The following is a 20,335-nucleotide window of genomic DNA, read 5'->3' as shown; positions in this document are numbered from 1 at the left end:
AATGGTATTGCTGGATCAAAGGGAATTCACAGTTTTATAGCCTTTTGGGCATAGTTCCAAATTGTTCTCCAGAACAGTTGTATCTATTTACAACTCTACCAACAATGAAATAGTGTCCCCATTTTTCCACATTCCTTCCATCATTTAGCATTTTCTTTTTTCTGTCACATTAGCCAATACAATAGGTGTAAGGCGGTACCTCAGAGATATTTTAATTTACATATCTCTAATCAGTAGTAATTTAGAGCATTGTTTCATATTACTTTGATTTATTCATCTGAAAACTGTTCATTTTCTTTAATAACTTGTCAACTTAAATTCTTAAAAATTTGACTTAGCTCTCTAAATATTTGAGAAAGGAGGCCTTTATTAGATACAATTGTTTCTCAGCTTGTTGCTTTCCTTCCAATCTTGGTTGCACTACTTTTTTGTGAAAACCCTTTTTAATTTTTAATTTAATAAACAGATTTATCCATTTTACTTTTTTTAATGCTCCTTATACTCCTTGTTTGGTCCTGAATTATCCCTTCTCCATAGATCTGACAGATAAACTATTCCTTCCTTTCATAATTTGCTTATGGTATTTTTTATGTCTACATTATATATGCATTTGATTTTATTTTGGTATGTATTGTGAGATATTGGACTTTTTCTCATTTCTGCTATTTTATTTTCTAATTTGCTCAGCAAGTTGTTATCAAATAGTGAATTAATTTCCCCAAAGTTTGAATCTTTGGGTTTTACAAGGGCTAGATTAATCATTTAACTACTAATTCCTTCAATTTCTTTTTTTTTATGGCTTTATGTAGCATTTTTATGTAAAAATTGTTCCTTTTTATATATTAATAATGTTTTCCCCAATTATATGTAGAGATAATTAACATTCAGTTTGAGTTAGAAGGTCAGTTATGACTAAAAAACCTAAGCTCTGGTGACCCTCAAGCTGAAGACTTTCCACAGAACTCTGATTTGATAACATAGCTGTGTCATTTGGGGCCTCGCTTATTGATAGCCCTGTTCTCAAACTTCTTGACCTGGGTTACATCCTACCAGGTTATATCTTGCCCAAATTAGAGTTACATCATTGTTTTTATCCTGTATGCTAATTTTGTGGTTTTTCTGCTATAAAGGACTGTTTGATACTACCAATAAACACCTCTGCTAGTTGTCCTGCTAGCACCCCGACCTGAGTGTAGGCATTTTTCTTTTCTCTCCTGAACTGAATGAATCCCCTGGTGGACAGGGTAACTCAACAAAGCACATTTCTGTATTTGTCATATTGTGAAAAAAAGAATTAGAACAAAAGAGGAAAACCACAAGATAGTAAGCATCTTTGTTTCATTTATGATCTAGTGCAGATAATATTTCCTATTGATTTTATATAGATATTATTTATCTTTCCATGGAAAGTTCCCTTTTCTTATTTTCTTGTTTTTCTGGTTTTTTTAGTATAGAATGTGTAATACATTCTGTCAACAGTTTTTTCTTCATCTGTTGAGATAATCATGATTTAGTTTTATTATTTATATAGTCAACAATGCTGACAGTTTTCCTAACAGTGAACCAGTATGGCACTCCTGGTATAAATCTCATCTGCTGTGATTCTTATGAAATATTGCTGAAATCTCCTTGTCAAAATTTGAACTTTTTGTATCAGTATTCATTAGGGAAATTTATCTCTAGTTTTCTTTCTAGGTTTTCACTCTTCCTATTTTAGGTATCAGTATGATATTTGTGTCATAAAAGGAATTTGGTAGGTCTCCTTAGTCACCTATTTTCCCTAATAGTTTCTATGATACTTATGACATCAATTTTTCTTTAAATATTTGGTGGAATTCACTTGTACATTCATTTATCCCTGGGATTTTCTTCTCATTAATCACTTGTTCAGTTTCTTTTTTGAAGATAGGATTATTTAAATATTCTGTTTCCTCTTCTATTAATATGGGCAATTTATATTTTTGCAAATCATTTTTGCATAGATTGTCAATCATACTGGCAAATAATTGAGCAAAATAAATCTTTTTTTGCAAAAAAAATCTTAATAGTTGCTTTAATTTCCTTTTCATTTGTGGTGAATTCACCATTTTCATTTTTGATAATGTAATTTGATTTTCTTTTTTCAATCAAATTAACCAGTGTTAATAACTTAATGGGGTTTTTTTTCATAAAATCAGCCTGGACTTTAATTAGCTCAATTGTTTTCTTTCAGTTTTATTACTTTCATCTTTGGTTTTCAGTATCTCTATTTTGATGTATCACTGGAGATTTTAAATTTGTTCTTCCTCTAGTTTTTTATTTTCATATTCAGTTTGTTGATCTGCTCTTTCCCTGTTTATTTTTTAAACTTATTTAAGGCAGTGGGATTAAGTGACTTGCCCAAGGTCACACAGCTAGGCTAGACATTAGCTGTCTGAGGACAGATTTGAACTCAGGTCCTCCTAACTCCAGGACCTGTACTCTATCCACTTTACCAACTAGCTGCCCCTTCTTTCCCTATTTTACTGATGACATTTAGACATTTACATTTTCTCCTAAGCACCATTTTGGCTTCCTCTTATAAATTTTGGTATGTTGTCTCATTGTTGACATTTTTTTAAAATGAAATTGTTGTTTCTTTGATTTGATTTTTAACTCAGTCATTCCTTCAATTTCCAATTCTTTGCCACCGCAAAAAAAAATAATGTGCTATATTTTTGTACATATAGTTCTCTTTCCCTTTTTTATGATCTCTTTGGGAATCAGACCTAATTGTAGTATTACTGTATGTCCACAATTTTATAGCCCTTTGAGCATGGCATTCACAACTTTACCAATAGTGAACTAATATACCATTTTTCTCATATTTCCTTCAACATTTATCATTTTCCTTTTTCTATCATATTAGCAAAAGAGATAGACATGAGGTGGTACCTCAGAGTTGTTTCAATTTGCACTTCTCTGATTAATAGTGGAAATCCAACTTCGGAATCTGGAACTTCTCTTGCCCTGGTGTAGATTCCATAAGGTTTGCTTTATACTAACGGCATTTTTTCCCAGTGACTATAGATCTCTTTGTCTTTTCTTTCTATGCCAAATTGGACTGGAAAAATGACCCACTGTAACTTTTTCCTTGGATTTATTCATGATCAATTCAGTCTGTTAATTTCTCCTTTTCTTTTTGGAGGTATTTAGGGGAATATAGTGGAACTTGCTGTACTTTGCTATCTTGGCTTTATTCTTCCTAATTTTTTTTTTAAATCTTCCTTAGAGCACTAATAACTGACATAAATTCATTACTAACTTCTTTTTTTAATGGGAAAAATCCCAGAAACTAAGTGCCAAAATTAAATATGAAAAATGAGGAATATATAGGGAAAAAAGCATGGTTTCAGGAAGAAATAAGAATAAGGTTTTAAAGGGTATTTTGGTTATATTCCTTCCTCCATTTTTAAGTTGCTTTCTGTTGTTTTATCTATATTTGTGCTGTTTACTCTCCTTATTTAAACAAAACAATGACTACCAGTTTCTTATATGGCATAGGGGTAAGGAATGAGATATCTGAGCAGCATCATTATAGATAAAGGAAAAAAGATAAATGTGAACCTTAAGTCACATACAGTTTGTCTGTGATCAGCCCTTGGAGTCTGTGAGAGAATAGTATTCAGTCATGTTCCATGTATAACATTTTTCTAAGTGATGGAGTTTTTACCTTGCACAAGAAAATTATATTATCTTATCTTATGGAATAAGCTGAGTTCACCTTATAGCTGAAGAATAATTCTGTGTAGGGCTAGAAGAGCTTTACAGACTTTATTTCAGTCTTGTATTTACAGGATCCCATTTCATTCATTCTGTTTATTTTCTATATTTTGTCTACCTTTGCCAAATTCTGTAAAACTGGTAAATAATTTTTTCTTTGCAAATTTGGAAGAAGAAGCATTTATACCTTTTGGTTTTAATAAATAATAATAAATAAAATAAACAGATATTTTAAATCATCATCTCATTTAAGACAATATCTTTCTTCTTCAAACAACACTCTTATTTTATTAATATTATCAGTAGTTTGTGATTTATGTATCTAGTGGTCCTAACAGCAAAAGTAACACATTTATTGTAGATAGTAGACATACAGTTGTCATGATTTTAAATATAACTTTGAAATGTTTTTCAATTTCTGTAGAAGCCCTTATATTTCAATTATGTTTTATTGCTTGACAGATGATACTTTTTCTTCATAAATTTTAAAATTAGCTTCTCAAATTAAACTATAAATTGGAGATTGATATTAAAGGAGCATAGTGGCAACATTTAACTATGTTTGACTTTTAATTATAAATATTTTAAAAAGACAAATTTGTAAATAAGATTTGCAAAATTTTTTACTTAAATTGAAAAAATGGAATATATTGAGCATATAGCAAAATTGTTGAACTTTTTTTTCTCCTTTAGATTCTGGGTGAAGAAGAGGATGTGATTTAGAAGCAAGACCAGCATTTATAATAAATGTCAATTAATTTGACCTAATAAATTTGCTTAATAAAATAAAGCTAACTTTTGAATAAGAGGAGGAGAAAGTCATAAATCATAGACTTAGAGTTGGGAGGGATCTTTTGTCATCCTAGCCCAATCTCATTTTATAGCCTAGGAAACTGTGTCCTGGGTCATCATACAAGCAGTAAGCATGGAAGGTAGAAATTAAACCTGACTTTAGAGCTGGATTCCTTTTGACAGTATCATGTTACCTATACTTCAATGCAAATTCATCTGAGATTAATATTAGAAACTAAAAATAGGCATTACTTTAGAGATATTTTTATATGTTTCTCATTGAGATTATAGTCTGTCAATTTTTTTCCTTGCATTTAAAATCAAACTCTAGAGAGACAGCCTAGAATTCAGATTTCATCTTTTGCCAAATCAATGTTTAAGCCCAGATATATATTCATTTATGTGGCATTTAAAGCCCTTCAATCCTGGTTCTAAACTATCTTTCCAGTTTTTTCTTTTTTCTTTGTTATGATTTTGTTTGTTTTTGGTACATTTTTGCTATTCTTGATTTCTGAAGATCTACCTGATTAGTCTTCTTGCTATTCCTCACTTGTTTCCAAATCTCTGTGTTCTTTTACCAGTACATTTCTTTCATTAGACCTTATTTATTTTAGGCTTATTTATATTTATTGTACTCAGTTTTAAGTGTCACAGTTTAAGACAGACATTGAAAAGCTAGAGAGTGTTCAAAGGAGAGCAGCCAGGTTAGTGAAATGCCTTGAATCCTTGTCATGTGAAAATCAGTTGAAAGAATTTAGCATAGTTAGCCTAGAGAAAAAACTTCAATACTAGTGAAAAAAGTAGAAAACTGCTGGGAAAACTGGAAAATAATATGGGAAAAACTAGAGATAGACAAACATTTCACACTTTATACCAATTTAAGGTTGAAATCAAACATTTCACACTTTATACCAATTTAAGGTTGAAATTGGTACAAAATTTCGATACAAAGGGTGATGCCATAAGCCAATCAGGAGAAGAAGAAATCATTTACCTGTCAGATCTATGGAGAGAAGAACTTAAGACCAAATTCTGAAATGCAAAGTAGGATAAATTTAATTACATTAAATTAGAATGGTTTTCCACAAACAACATCAACATGACCAAGGTCAGAAGAAAAGCAGAAAGCTGGGAAGCAATTTTTACAGTCAATGTTTCTGACAAAGGTGTCATTTATAAAGTACATAGAGAATTGAATCAAATTTAGAAGAATGCAAATCATCCCCAAAAATGGATACTCAAAGTATACAAACAGAAAGTTTTCAGATGAAAAAAAAATAAAGCTATTATAGTTATATGAAAAAATGCTTTAAATTACTATTAGTGAAATGAAATTTAAAACAAGCCTGAGGTTCCATTTCACACCTATCAGATTCACGAATATGATGGAAAAAGAAAATGATCATTGTTGGAGAGTAAATTGAGATGCCCAATGATCTCAACTAGGGACTCTGTTAATAAAGTTATGAACTGATCCAGCTCTTCTAGAGATCAATTTTGAACTTTTTTTCTAAGGTCTATAAAATTGTACACGCATTTTGATCCAGCAATATCACTACTAGTCTGTATCCCAAAAAGATCATGAAAATCGAAAAGGACCCACATGTACAAAAATATTTGTAGCACCTCTTTTTGGGTTTGGAAAGAATTGGAAATTGAAGGGATGTCTATCAATTGGGGAATGGCTGAACATATTGAGGTATGAAACTATTGTTCTATAAGTAATGATGAGCAGGTGGATTTTAAAACCATGAATTGATTTGTGAGCAGAACTGAAAGAACATTGTAAACAAAGCAAATGTCATAGATTTAGCTTTTCTTAGCAATAAAGTAGTCAGACAATTCTAAAAGACTTGTGATGGAAAATGCCATCCAAGTGCAGAGAAAAAAACTATGAAGCATGAATATAAATCAAAGTATACAATTTTCACATTATATTTGTTTTTATTTTTTCTCTCAACCTTTTCTCTCCTCCCTCTGCAGTGTATTATTGTTCTATCTCTCTTTCCATTCTTCTGTTATGATCATCAGCATATAACAGAACTGCTCCCAGTCCCTCTGTCTAATTAGACTTCTATGACCCCGATGACTTCTTTGTAAAAAAAAAATATTTATTTTCATCTATTTGTACATGCATATTTCCAAGTTACAAAATTTCCTTCCATCCTTGCTTCCCACCCCCTCCCCTCAGCAGGGAATAGGTTAGCATTTTACATACATATTTTGTTAAACATATTTGCAAATTAGTAATTTTTGACATGAGGAATTAGGATTAAGGGCAAGAGATACATAAGAGATCATTTTTTATAAAGTGTTCATCAGATTCAGAATGGTGGTTTTTTTTCCCTGTGTATTTTGATTTGTTTTGTTTTTCTTCCTCTAGTTGGGGATAATATATTCCCTAACCAATTAAATACAGTTGTCCTAGCTCTCTGGACTCTCAAGATGAGTTGCTTCCAACAAGGTTGTTCATCTCATAATGTTGTTGATGTGTACATTGTTCTCTTAACTCTACTCCCTTCCCTCAGCATCAAATCCTGTAAGTCATTCCATGCCTCTCTAGAGTCTGACCATTTATGGTTTCTTATGGAACAATAATATCCCAGAGTATTCATATACCATAACTTGTTTAGCCATTCCCCAACTGATGGGCCTCAATTTCTAATTCTTTGCCACTACAAAAGGAGCTGTTAGGAATATTTTGGAACATGTAGGAATTTAACCCATTTTTTACAATTTCTTCTGGATGTAGTCTTAGAATTGGAATTGCTGGGTCAAAGGGCATTAACAATTTTATTGATCTTAGGGCATAGTTCCATATTGCTCTCCAGAAAGGTTGGATCCATTCACAACTCCATCAGCAATGCAACAATGTCCCAATCCTCCCACAACCTCTCCAACATTGATCATCTTCCCTTTTTCTCATCTGGGCTAATCTTGAGATGATACTTCATTGTTGTTTTAATTTAGGTTTCTCTAATCAATAGTGATTTGGGGCATTTTTCGTATGATTTTAAATATACATATATATATATATATATATATATATATGAATTAAATTAAATGAAGAAATTAAAGCTATATACATAGCTTTAATTTCTTCATTTGAAAACTGTTCATATACTTTGACCATTTATCAATTGGACCTATCAGCCTCAACACTGATAGATCAGAAGAACTGGAATAACATATTTCAGAGAGCTAAGGACCTGGGATTACAACCCAGAATGTACTAGCTTGCAAAATTCAGCATATACTGTCAGGGGAAAAGATGAATGTTCAGTGAAATAGAAGACTTCCAGAATTTCCTGACACAAAGACCAGAACTGAACAGAGAATTCAATCACCAAATATATGACTGAAGAGCTGCATGAAAAAGGTGAATGAAAAGGATTGAATAAACAAAACTTTTAAACAAATGTTGGTTGACTATCAAATTATATATAACTCTTAAATGGGAAGATATAACACTTCTAATTCTTTAGAACTTTACTTCTCTAAGGATAATTCGAATGTAAAATATAATTGAAGAGAATGAACCCAAAGGAATGGGTCTTGTTTCTCAATTAAAGAGGTCCAAGATGACATCACTATGTTTGAGACAAAAATAGCCTTGAAAAAAAATGTAGGGATGTTAATAACTTTGTCTTAATTGTCTTATTATACTTTGATGCACTTTAATCACAAGATGTTCAGCACCTTGTCTAATGAGGGCATCATAAACTGTGAGGACCTGAGACAATGTCTGTTACTTAACAATCATTTGTAAAGTTCGGGTGAGACCTCCAGAGCCTTCTCCCTTTTACTTTACAAACCTTTCCCCTTTTGCTTTTCTTTTTTAACTTTAACTTACCTTTTCTTTTAATTTCATCCTTCCCTTTATCAGTCCCCTCTTATCCCTTTTTTCCTCTTTCCTTGTTCCCTGGAGGGTAGGATAAATTTTTAAACCTAGTTGGGAACATATGTTATTCTTTATTTGGGCCAAATCTGATGAGAGTTATATTTACTCATTCCTCACACCTTTCCTTCTTTCCCTTTTGTAACCACAATCTCTGGCAAGATATACTCCTTTTTTCTGTCCTCATAGAAGAACAAGGAGTGATTGATTAATAAGTATCATTACCTCATAGTCATTTCTTATCCCTAGCTTTTATCCATGTACACTCCCCTTAACTGTTCCACCAGAAATAAAATTCTCAAGAACCATAAATATAATTAAATTATTTCATTCTCTTTCCAAGTATCCTCATGAACTAAAGTATCATGAAATGCAAAATCACTTCATGGGCCATTTATACCCACAACCTATAAGTACACTCCCTCTAGTTGGATCTAAAGTATCCATAAAAATACAACCCTTATAAACTAAAGTATCATGTAAAGCAAAATTACTTCATGATTCAGTTAGAACTATATCTTCTCCCATGAGGTCTCCCTCATGACATAGTCTTATGTAAAGCAAAATCACAAAAGATCCATTTATACCCACACCCTCCACGTACATTCTCTCTTGATACTCAAAGCTCAACAGTTAAAGTATCAGCTAAAGCAACATCACTTTTATCAGCAATTTATACCCATACCTTCTCTCTATGTACGTTCCTTTCAACTATCCTAAGAGAAATACAATTCTCAAGAATTCATCTTATACTGTTAGTCAATAACCTTAAAGATTAAACATATATGTTTAATATTTAATGTTACTGATGTTTTTTTCCCCTTTCTGCTTACTATTTTATGCATCTTTAGAGTCCTGTATTTGAAGATCAAATGCTATATTTAGTTCTGATCTTTTGATCAGGTAAGTTTGAGATTCCATTATTTTTTTCGAAAGTTCATCTTTTCCCCTGAAAGAATATCCTGGGACTTCTGGCCAAGATAGTGGAGAGAAGACAGGCACAGTTCTAAAGTCTCCTGATCTTTCCCCATCTATCATATGAAACAAACCTCTGAACAGAAATCCGACCCACAAAACCCAGAAAGAAAAGCCAGGAGAAAGAACATCTACGTCAGGATTTGTCTCCTGCAGCAGCCCTGGGCAAATCTGGGTGGGTGAGTCTGGGTGCAGAGGGCAGATCATCCCCAGATCAGCCAGATTATCGGCTGAATTGGAGCCAGGGAGCCTGAGGGCCTGAGGGAGGACCTGCTGGATCAGCCGTGGGACTAGATCATGGGGGGCTTGAGTCAACTAGGGAGCAGAGGCACTGGTGTTGGCTGTGACCCTCTGGAGCTTGCTGACAGGGCTGGGGGGAGAGTTCCGGTGCAGGAGAGCTGTAGACACCATCCCTGGGCTCCTCTGGTCTGAGGAACTCTGAGTCCAAGCCCCCATTGAGGCTGAGGCTTCTTCCCAGAACATTCAATACCAGACTACTTCTGCCTCAGGCACAAGTGTGTAAGCAGAAGAACCAGGCCAGCTGACAATAGGGAGAGGAATGACCTCACCCCAGGGTAAAGCCCACCATTGATTGAAGGCAAAAGGGAGTGATTGAAGCTATTGAATCCTTTTGATTCAATTGAATGAAGAAGACCTCACTCAAGGTCGCAGACACTCCAGAGAAACAACCAGCACCTCCTACTGGCCATCCAGAGAAATTGCACTCAGAGAGTAAAGATTCTAGAGATCCCAGGCCCCTGTATACCAGCCCCTCCCCAACTCAAGGTCTTAGCAAAATGAAGAAGGGTCAGCAGAAAGGTGCATCCATAGAAAAAAGAAAATAATTCTCTCAAAACCTCAACTAGTCAAATGGAAATCTCACTCAAAAGTAGAATTGACCAATTGGAAAAGGAGTTGCAAAAGGTTAATGAAGAAAACTCCTCCGAAAAAAAAAGAATGGAGTCTGTAGAAACTAATGACTTCATGAGACAGAAAGAGCCAGTTAAACAAAATCAAAAAATAGAAGAAAATGTAAAATACATTATCAACAAAACCACTGACCTCCAGAATAGGTCGAGGAGGGGCAACCTGAGAATTATTGAACTTCCTGAAAACATTTAAAAGAAAAAAAAAGCCTGGACTTAATATTACAGCATCTAGTGATAGAAAATTGCCCTGATATCATGGAACCTGAGGGCAAAGTAGTCATTGAAAGAATACATCAGTCCCCTCCAAAAAGAACCTAAAATGAAAACACCAAGAAATGTTTTGGCCAAATTCCAGAACTATCAGATAAAAGAGAAAATTCTGCAAGCAGCCAGAAAGAAACAATTTAAATATCAAGGAGCCAAGGTAAGGATTACACAGGACCTGATGCATCAACATTAAGGGATAAAAGGGCCTGGAATGAGATATTTTGAAGAGCAAGGGAGCTTGGAATGCAGCCAAGAATCTGCTATCCTGCAAAGTTGAGTCTTCTCTTCCAGGGAATAAAATGGACATTTAATGAAATGGAAGAATTCCAAAAATTCCTGATGAAAAGACTAGAGCTAAATAGAAAATTTGGACATCAAACAGGAGGTTCAAGAGATACATGAAAAGGATAAAAAATGGGGGTGGTGGTAAAAGGAAAAAAAGCAGCTATCCAATAAGTTGAAACTGGCTATATCCCTGTGTGAGGAATAAGATTCTCATAAATCTTGAAAAATGTAACAGAATATACCTTGCCAGAAGTGATGGACCTTCATGACCTATCCATGAGACTGCTATCCAATGGAATGTAACTGGCTTCAACCCCACTTTGGAGAAAGACTGTAATAACTCAAGAATTTTAACTCTATTAGACAGAATATACTTAGGTAGAAGTGAGGGATACTCAGAATTTTCTATGACTCAGAATGACATAAAAAACACTACCTCCTTAAAATGGGGGACGGGGGGAAGGGATTGAAAGGGGTAAATCTCATTACACTAAGGTACAAAATGCCTATGGTAGGAAGGGAGGAGATGAGAAACACCTGAAACTTCTTCTCATCAGACTTGGCTTAAAGTCAATTTACACATACTTAGTTAACTTAAAAAAACATCTAACCTTTCAAATATTAAAAGGGAAAAAGGGGAGGGGGATGAAGAAAGGGAGGGGGAGTGAGGGAAAAAGGGTAACTAACAAAAGGAAGGGTAGGGAAAAGGGAAAGGGGAAAGAAAGGGTAGTGGAGTGATATAGGAGGGCAAACACACTGAAGGGGGTGATATTCAGAAACAAAATACTGAGGAATACAGATAAAAGGGGGAGAAGGGGAAAAATACAAACAGAGGGAAGATAGCATGGAGGTCAATAAAGAATTAGTAGTCATAACTTTGAATGTGCATGGGATGAACTCTCTCTTAAGACATAAGAAAATAGAGTGGATTTAAAACCAGAATTCTACAATATGCTGCTTATGAGAAACTAATTTGAAGCAGAGAGATACATATAGAGTAAAGGTAAAAGGTTAGAGCAAAATATATTTTCCTTCAGCTGAACTGAAAAAAAGCAGGGATAGCAATCCTTATCTCAGACAAAGCAGCTGCAAAAATAGATTAGAGTTAAAAGAGATAAGGAAGGAAACTTTATCCTCCTAAAAGGGACCATAGACAATAAAGCTATTTCAATACTGAATATATATATATATATATATATATATATATATATATATATATATATATATATGCACCCAATGGAATAGCATACAAATTCTTAGAGTAGAAGCTTAAAGAAGTAGAGGAAGACATAGAAAAACTCTATTAGTAGGAGACCTCAACCTTCCACTATCAGATCTAGATAAATCAAATCATAAACAAGAAAGAAGTTAAGGAGGTAAATATATTGTTAGAAAAACTAGATATGGTAGACCTATGGAGGAAATGGAATGGGGATAGAAAGGAATATACCTTTTGAGTCTCTGCAGTTACATGGAACTTATACAAAAAAGTGACCATGTTCTAGGGGATAAAAACCTAATGATCATCTGCAGAAAGGCAGAAATAGTGAATACATCTTTCTGAGATCCCAATGAAATAAAAGTCATATACAATGTTGGGTTAAGGAGAGATAGACCCAGAAGCAGTTGGAAACTGAATAACCTCATTTTAAAGAATGAGTGCACCAAAATACATTTTCTAGAAAGAATTAATCATTTTATCCTAGATAATGACAATAATGAAACAACATACCAAAACCTATGAGATTCACTCAAACCAGATCTCAGTGGATATATTATATCTTTAAATGTTTACATGAATAAATTAGAGAAAGAGGAAATCAATAAACTAAACATGCAACTAAAAAATTAGAGAAAGAAAAAAATTAAAAATCCCCAATTAAATACCAAATTAGAAATTCTAAAACTTAAAGGAGAAATTAATAAAATTGAAAGAAAAAACTATTGAATTAATAAAACCAAAATTTGGTTTTACAAAAAATCCAATAAAATTGATAAACCTCTGGTCAATTTGATTAAAAAACAGAAAGAAAACCAATTTGCTAGTATAAATGAAAACGGTGAACTCACCACCAATGAAGAGGAAATTAAAGTAATAATTTGAAATTATTTTGCTCAACTCTATGCCAGTAAATTTGATAATCTAAGTGAAATGGATGAATATTTACAAAAATATAAGTTGCTCAGGTTAAATGAAGATGAGATTAAATAACTAAACAACCCTATCTCAGAAAAAGAAATTCAACAAGCCATCATTGAACTCCCTAAGAAAAAAATCTCCAGGGCCTAATGGATTCACAAATGAATTCTTCCAAACATTTAATGAACAATTGGTTTCAATTCTATATTACAATTCTTTGGAAAAATAGGGAAAGATGGAACTCTGCTTAACTCTTTCTATGAAACCAATATGATGCTGATAACCTAAACCAGGAAGAGTTAAAACAGAGAAAGAAAATTATAGACCTATCTCCCTAATGAATATAGATGCAAAAATCTTAATAAAATCTTAGCAAAATGATTACAAGTTATCACTGGGATAATACATTATGATCAAGTAGGATTTATCCCAGGAATGCCGGGTTGGTTCAATATTAGGAAAACTGTTAGTATATTCAATTATATCAACAACAAACCTATCGGAAATTATACGATTATATCAATAGATGCTTAAAAAACTTTTGACAAAATATAGCATCCTTTCCTACTAACAATAGAGAGTGTAGGAATAAATGGACTGTTCCTTAGAATAATTAGTATCTATTTGAAACCATCAACAATCATTATATTTAATGGGAAGAGACTAGAAGCATTCCCAATAAGATCGGGGGTGATGTCCTTTATCACCACTACTATTCAATATTGTATTAGAAATGTTAGCTTCAGCAATTAGAGAAGAAAAAGAAATTGAAGGAATTAGAATTGGGAAGGAATAGACAAAACTCCCACTCTTTGTAGATGACATGATGATCTACCTAGAGAATCCCAAGAAATCATCCAAAAAGCTACTGGAAACAATTAGCAGTTTTAGCAAATTTGCAGGTTATAAAATAAACCCTCATAAATCCTCAACTTTTCTATACATGTATAGCAAGATACATCAGGAAGAGCTAGAAAGAAATCCCATTCAAAGTAGCCTCAGACAATATAAAATACCTGGGAGTCTATTTGCCAAGACAGACTCAGAAACTTTTTGAAAACGATTATAAAGCACTTCTCACACAAATTAAATTAGATTTAAATAACTGGGCAAATACCAACTTCTCATGGATAGGTAGAGCTAAAATAATAAAAATTACAATTCTACCAAAATTAAACTACCTGTTTAGTGCCCTACCAATCACAATTCCAAAAAACTTTAATGAGTTAGAAAAAATTGTAAGTTAATTCATATAAAAGTCAAGAATTTCCAGGAACTTAATGAAAAAAACTGCAAAAGAAGGGGGCTTAGCCCTACCTGATCTAAAATTATATTATAAAGCATCAGTCATCAAAACTGTTTGGTATTGGCTAAGAAGTAGAGTGGTGGAACAGTGAAATAGACTAGGTGCAAAAGAAGGAGACAATTATAGTAACCTGCTGTTTGATAAACCCAAAGAGTCCAGCTATTGGGATAAAAACTCTCTTTTTGATAAAAACTGCTGGGAAAATTGGAAGTTAGCATGGAAGAAACAAATTAGTCCAACACCTCACACCCTATACAAAGATAAGATCCAAATGGATACAGTATTTAGACATAAACAATACTACAAGCAAATTAGAAGATCAAGAACTAGTTTACCTGTCAGATCTATGAAGGGGAGCAGTTTATGAGTAAGGAAGAGATGGAGAACATCACCAAAACCAAACTAGATGATTTCAATTTCATTAAATTAAAAAGCTCTTGCACAGATAAAATCACTGTAACCAAGATCAAAAGAAATGTAGTAAATTGGGCAACAATCTTTACAACTAATGATTCTGGCAAAGGACTCATTTCTAAAACATACAGAGAATTGAGTCATATTTTTAAAAGAAAAAGCCATTCCCCAATTGACAAATGGTCAAAGGATATGCAAAGGCAATTTACAGATGAGGAGATCAAAGTTATCCATAGCCAGATGAAAAATTGCTCTAAATCATTAATTATAAGAGAAATGCAAATCAAAGTTTCTCTGAGGTACCACCTCACACTTCTCAGACTGGCCAATATGACCAGAAAGGATAATGATCATTGTTGGAAGGGCTTTGGGAAATCTGGGACACTGTTACACTGTTGTTGGAGCCATGAACTCATCCAACCTTTCTGGAGAGAAATTTGGAACTATGCCCAAAGGGCAACAAAATTGAGCATACCCTTTGAACCAGCAATACCACTACTGGGTCTATACCCTGAAGAGATGATGAAAAAGGGTAAAAACATAACTTGTACAAAAATATTCATAGCAGCCCTGTTTGTGGTGGCAAAGAGTTGGAACTCAAGTAAATGTCCTTCAATTGGGGAATGGCTTAGCAAACTGTGGTATATGTATGTCGTGGAACACTATTGTCCTATTAGAAACCAGGATGGATAGGAATTCAGGGGATCCTGGAGAGATTTGCATGAACTGATGATGATTGAGATGTACAGCCTATCAGCAACATGGGGGTGATGTTCAACCTTGATGGACTTGCTCATTCCATCAGTGCAACAACCAGGAACAATTTTGGACTGTCTGAAATGGAGAGTGCCATCTGTATCCAGATAAAGAGCCATGGAGTTTGAACAAATTCAAGGACTATTCCCTTTAATTTAGAAAAGAAAACATCTTATTGTCTGATCTTATTATCTCTTATACCTTTTGTTTCTTCCTTAAGGATGTGATTTCTCTCTCATCATACTCACTTTGGATCAATGTACAACATGGAAACAAAATAAAGACTGACAGATTGCTTTCTGTGGGGTTGGGGGTTGGGGGTAGGGAAGTAAGATTGGGAGAAAAATTGTAAAACTCAAAATTCAAATAAAATATTTAAACATTAAAAAAAATAATATCCTGAATTTTGTAGGTCACTTGATTATTTGTTGTAATCTAATGTATTTTTGCCCTCTGGATATCATATTTCAGGCCCTTCAGTCCTTTAATGTTGAAGCTGATAAGTCCTGCCTAAACTAGATTGTGGTTTCTTGGTATTTAAATTGCTTCTTTTTGGTTGCTTACAGTATTTTCTCCTTTAGCTGGGAATTCTAAAATTTGGCTACTGTATTCCTTGGAATTTTTAATTCTGGAATCTCTTTCTGGAGCTGATTTATGATTCTTTCAAGGATTATCTTGTTGTCTTGTTCTAGGATATTAGGATAATTTTTCATGATAATTTCTCAAAAGACATTTTCCAGGCTTTTTTTTTTTTGATTTGAGGCTTTCAGGTAGATGTTAATTCTCTCTCCTGGATATCTTTTCCAGGTTAGTCATCTTTCCTAAGATGGACTTTACATTTTCTTCTGTTTCTTTTCAGACTTTTGATTTTGTTTGATGGGATCTTGATATCTGATAGAGTCATCAGCTTCTGTCCAACTCTAAATTTTAGGGTTTTATTTTCTTCTGTTATTTTTTGTGCTTCCTTTCCAGCTGATTTTTACTTTTAAATGAGTTTCTTTCCTTTTCTAATTGATTAATTTTACTTTTTGATGAATTATATTATTTTTCCAGTTGGAATTTTTACTTTTAAAGGAGTTGATTTCTTCAGTCACTTTTTCGTAATTCTCTTGTATGAGTCATTTCTCTTCTTCCTCTTTTTTTGCTTTTCAAAATACTTCTTCAGTTCTTCTAAGAGGCCTTTTGGGATTTAAGGCCAATTTATAAGCTCCTTTGAGACTTCACATGTAGGCATTTTGTTACTGCTTTCTTTTTCTGAGATGGTGTTTTTATCATCCTTTTCAAAATCGTTGTTTCCTATGAATGGTATTTTTTTACTCTGCTGCTGTCTTTTACTTCTTCAGGAGTATAGATTTTTGTGCTGAGGCTGTGATCTGGTCCCTAGCTTATCACTTGCCTATGATTTTGCCTATAAGCAGTTTAGTCCCTACTTTAGGGTAACCCAACCCAGTCCTATCTGCTGCACCATCTTTCCCAGTGCTCAAACTATGTCTTCCTAGCTGAGGTTGTGACCCTCACTGCTGGCCTGCTGCAACAGTAAGAACCTCCAGCTGGCTTTTTAGCTGTCTTTTCTATGTCAGATTGTAGTCCCCTTTGACCCCAATGAGACAAACCTTTATTGAAGTTTCTTCACAATATCTTGCATTGAGAACTTGTTCCACTCTTTGAGTATAATATCTTTAGCTTTAATGTTTGCCCTTCATTTTGGAAGAAACCCTCAACATCAGGGAGTTGATGCCTTGACAAGTTTGTGAATTGGATTTGAATGAGGGGGATACTGTCACCAGCCTCACTTTTTCCTCCATAGCCATTTGGGTCCACTGGTCAGACATGAATCAGGATGACTGGAGATAGCACTGGATACAAGGCAGTTAGGGTTAAATGACTTGCCTGTGGTCATATAGCTAGTAAGATTAAAATGTCTGAGGCTAGATTTGATCTCATATCCTCCTGACTCAAAAGTCAGTGCTCTATTGCACCACCTAGCTGTCTGAGAATCTGTAGTCTGTTGAGACTTCATTTAAAGCTATTTCAGGAAAAGTTTCAGGAGCTTCCTAGGCACAGTCATCTTGGCTCCCCCTTGGAATTCTGTTCCTTAATTTTATTTTAAAGGAATGAAATACATTTTTAGAAGAAAAGTATGCACCACTAAATATAGCAATAGCTAATAAAGGATTTTCAAGTTACATCCTGACTTTGGATTTGATGATAGGGTTGGGCTAAGTGTATTTTATCACAGCCCATTGATCTGAGCTCTTTAAGTTCCTCACTTGGATTTGGGTCTGACAAACAGGCTTTTAAGGCTCACCCTGTTCAGAGTTCTGTACTCCACTCTGCTCCTGCAATATGAGCATGTGACTGCTGCTTGCTTCTGAACCTGCTCTTCCCCCTACTACAATCTAAGGCCACACTACCTTCTCAACAGGAAAAGCAGCTTCTAGATAAAGTTCCAGAGTGGGCTGAGAAAGGGTACCTGTACCTTTAAACTGGATAGTAAGTAACAGAACGATTAGTTGGCACTACTATGTAGCATGTAGTAACTTCAAATTCCGTAATGTTCATGCACTGTGCCACCTAGCTGCCCCTTAATCTTCATTTTAACACTAACCCCAATATTTTATTTTGTCTGAACAACCAAAAAACATTTTTTAAAGATATCATCAATGTTGAGGAAAAAGTTATATTACTTCTATTTCAATTTAATTCTCTCTAAATATCTATCATAGCTAACTAGTCTAAAATTTTATTCACTTCATTGTCTTATTTTTTTGGTTAAATTTAATTAGTTCTTAGAGGAAAAGGTTAAATCATCCACTATTATAATACTACTGTCTATCTCTACCTGTAATTCATTTAACTTGAAAAATTATGATGCTATAGTATTTGCTACATATAGATAAAGTACTGACGTTTTTTCATTGTCTATGGTCCCATTGTTAAATTTTAATTTCACATTTAATTATATCTATTTTAGCCATAACTTTTGCCTGAGATCATAATTGCATTAGCTGAAGTATACTAAATTCTACTCCAACCCTGTATTTTAAACCTGGGTATATATCTCATTATTAAATGTGTTTCTTATATGTATCATATTGTTGGACTCTGATTTTTAATCAATTTTGCTGTCCATTTCCATTTTATAGGTAAGTCCATCCTATTCACGTTCTGTTATTCATTCCATTTTATTTTTTACCAACTATTGTCCTTCTAAACCTCTCTTTTTACCTTATCCCTGTTACCTTCTCCTTTCCCTACTATTCTTTATTATATCCACCCTTCTACCATGCTACCTCTCAGTCCTCTTGCCTCTCTATAATTCCAGAAGACTTTCTTTACCTTTCAAGATGTATATACATTGTTTACTTTTGAACCCAGATCCAAATATTGACCATATATGAGGACATAAAAATTTCATATTTAAAAGAAGAAAAGCAGAACTATTAAATTTATTTTTTTCAGAGCACAATGATGTAAAATTATATTTAATATGGAATCACAGAAATATAATTTAAAATCTAACTGGAATGGAAAAGAATTTGGAATTTCAACTGAAGGGCAATATAATTCTGCACTTTTTGATCCTGCAATACCACTACTAGGTCTGCATCTCAGATCATAAAAAGAGAAAAACTATTTAAAATGACTCTTTGTCTTGGCAAAGAATGGAAATTGAGGGAACACCCATTAATTAGGGAATGTTGAACAAATTGTGGTATATGAATATGATGGAACACTATTATTCTGTAAAAAATTCTGAATTTCAAAAATTCTGGATTTCAGAAAAGCCTGAAGAGACTTGTATGAACTGATGCTGAATGAAGTGAGCAGAACCAGGAGAACATTGTACACATTAACAGCAACATAGAGTGATGAACTACTGTGATCATGCAGTAGAATGATCAAAGACATTATGAAAAGACTTGTGATGGAAAATGCCATTCACATCCAGAGAAAGAATATGAGTCTAAATGCAGTCCAAAGCTTACTATTTTCAATTTCTAAAATTTGTTTTATCTTTTTACCCTTTCATGCTCTAATTCTTCTTTTGCAACAAGACTAATATGGAAATATGTTTAACATAATTATGTATATATGGTTTATATCAGATTATGTGCTATAAAAGGAGTGGATGAGGAAGGAGGGACAGAAAAATGTGACTCAAAAAGTTATAAAAACTGAATGTTGAAAACTATCTTTTCATGAAGCTGGAAAAATAAATAAAAAATAATCAAATAAACAAATAAATGAATTGGAAATTAACTAACCTAATCAAAGAATCAGTGAGTTAAAAAACTTAGAATTGCAAAGAAACCTATCAATAATTTAATTAAAATGAATGATTATAATGAGACAACATATCAAAACCTATTGGATATAGCAAAAACAGTGAGTAGAGGAAAATTTATATCTATATGTTTATATAAATAAAGAGCAGACAAACTGGGTCAATTAAAAAGTTTAGAAAAAGAACAAACTAAAAATCTCCAGTTAAACACTAAATTGGAAATGCTAGGAATTAAAGGCGAGAATAATAAATTGGAGTGTAAAGAAAGTATTGAATTAACAAATAAAACTAGGAGTTAGTTTTATGAAAAAACTTAATAAAATAGATAATCAACTGGTTAATCTGATCTTTAAAAAAAAACAAAAACAAATCTCATTAAAAATGAAAAGGGGTGAACATAAGAGTAATGAAGAAATTAAAACAATTATAAGGAATTATTTAGCCGAAGTTATGCTAAAAATTAATAATTTAAATGAAATGGATGGATATTGAAAGAAATATAAACTGACTGGATTAGTAGAATGTGAAATAAAATATTTAAATA

At 33.3% G+C, this 20,335-nt stretch overlaps 1 protein-coding gene across 4 annotated transcripts in view; it reads left to right on the top strand.

Annotated features, from left to right (window-relative positions):
• REDIC1 (regulator of DNA class I crossover intermediates 1) overlaps positions 1 to 4,549 on the top strand; it is a 40,802-nt gene extending 36,253 nt beyond the window's left edge. For all 4 annotated transcript variants that reach the window (XM_074194838.1, XM_074194840.1, XM_074194837.1 and 1 more), the window contains one exon: positions 4,435 to 4,549. In XM_074194838.1, the coding sequence (XP_074050939.1) occupies positions 4,435 to 4,464 (30 nt within the window). In that variant the 3' untranslated portion in view covers positions 4,465 to 4,549. The remainder of the gene's footprint in view (positions 1 to 4,434) is intronic.
• Positions 4,550 to 20,335: the final 15,786 nt, after the last annotated feature.

This window comes from Macrotis lagotis, chromosome 7 (genome assembly GCF_037893015.1).
Source record: "Macrotis lagotis isolate mMagLag1 chromosome 7, bilby.v1.9.chrom.fasta, whole genome shotgun sequence".
Lineage (NCBI taxonomy): Eukaryota > Metazoa > Chordata > Mammalia > Peramelemorphia > Peramelidae > Macrotis > Macrotis lagotis.
The sequence above is the reverse complement of the archived record's forward strand: the minus strand, read 5'-3'. Positions and strand labels throughout refer to the sequence as shown.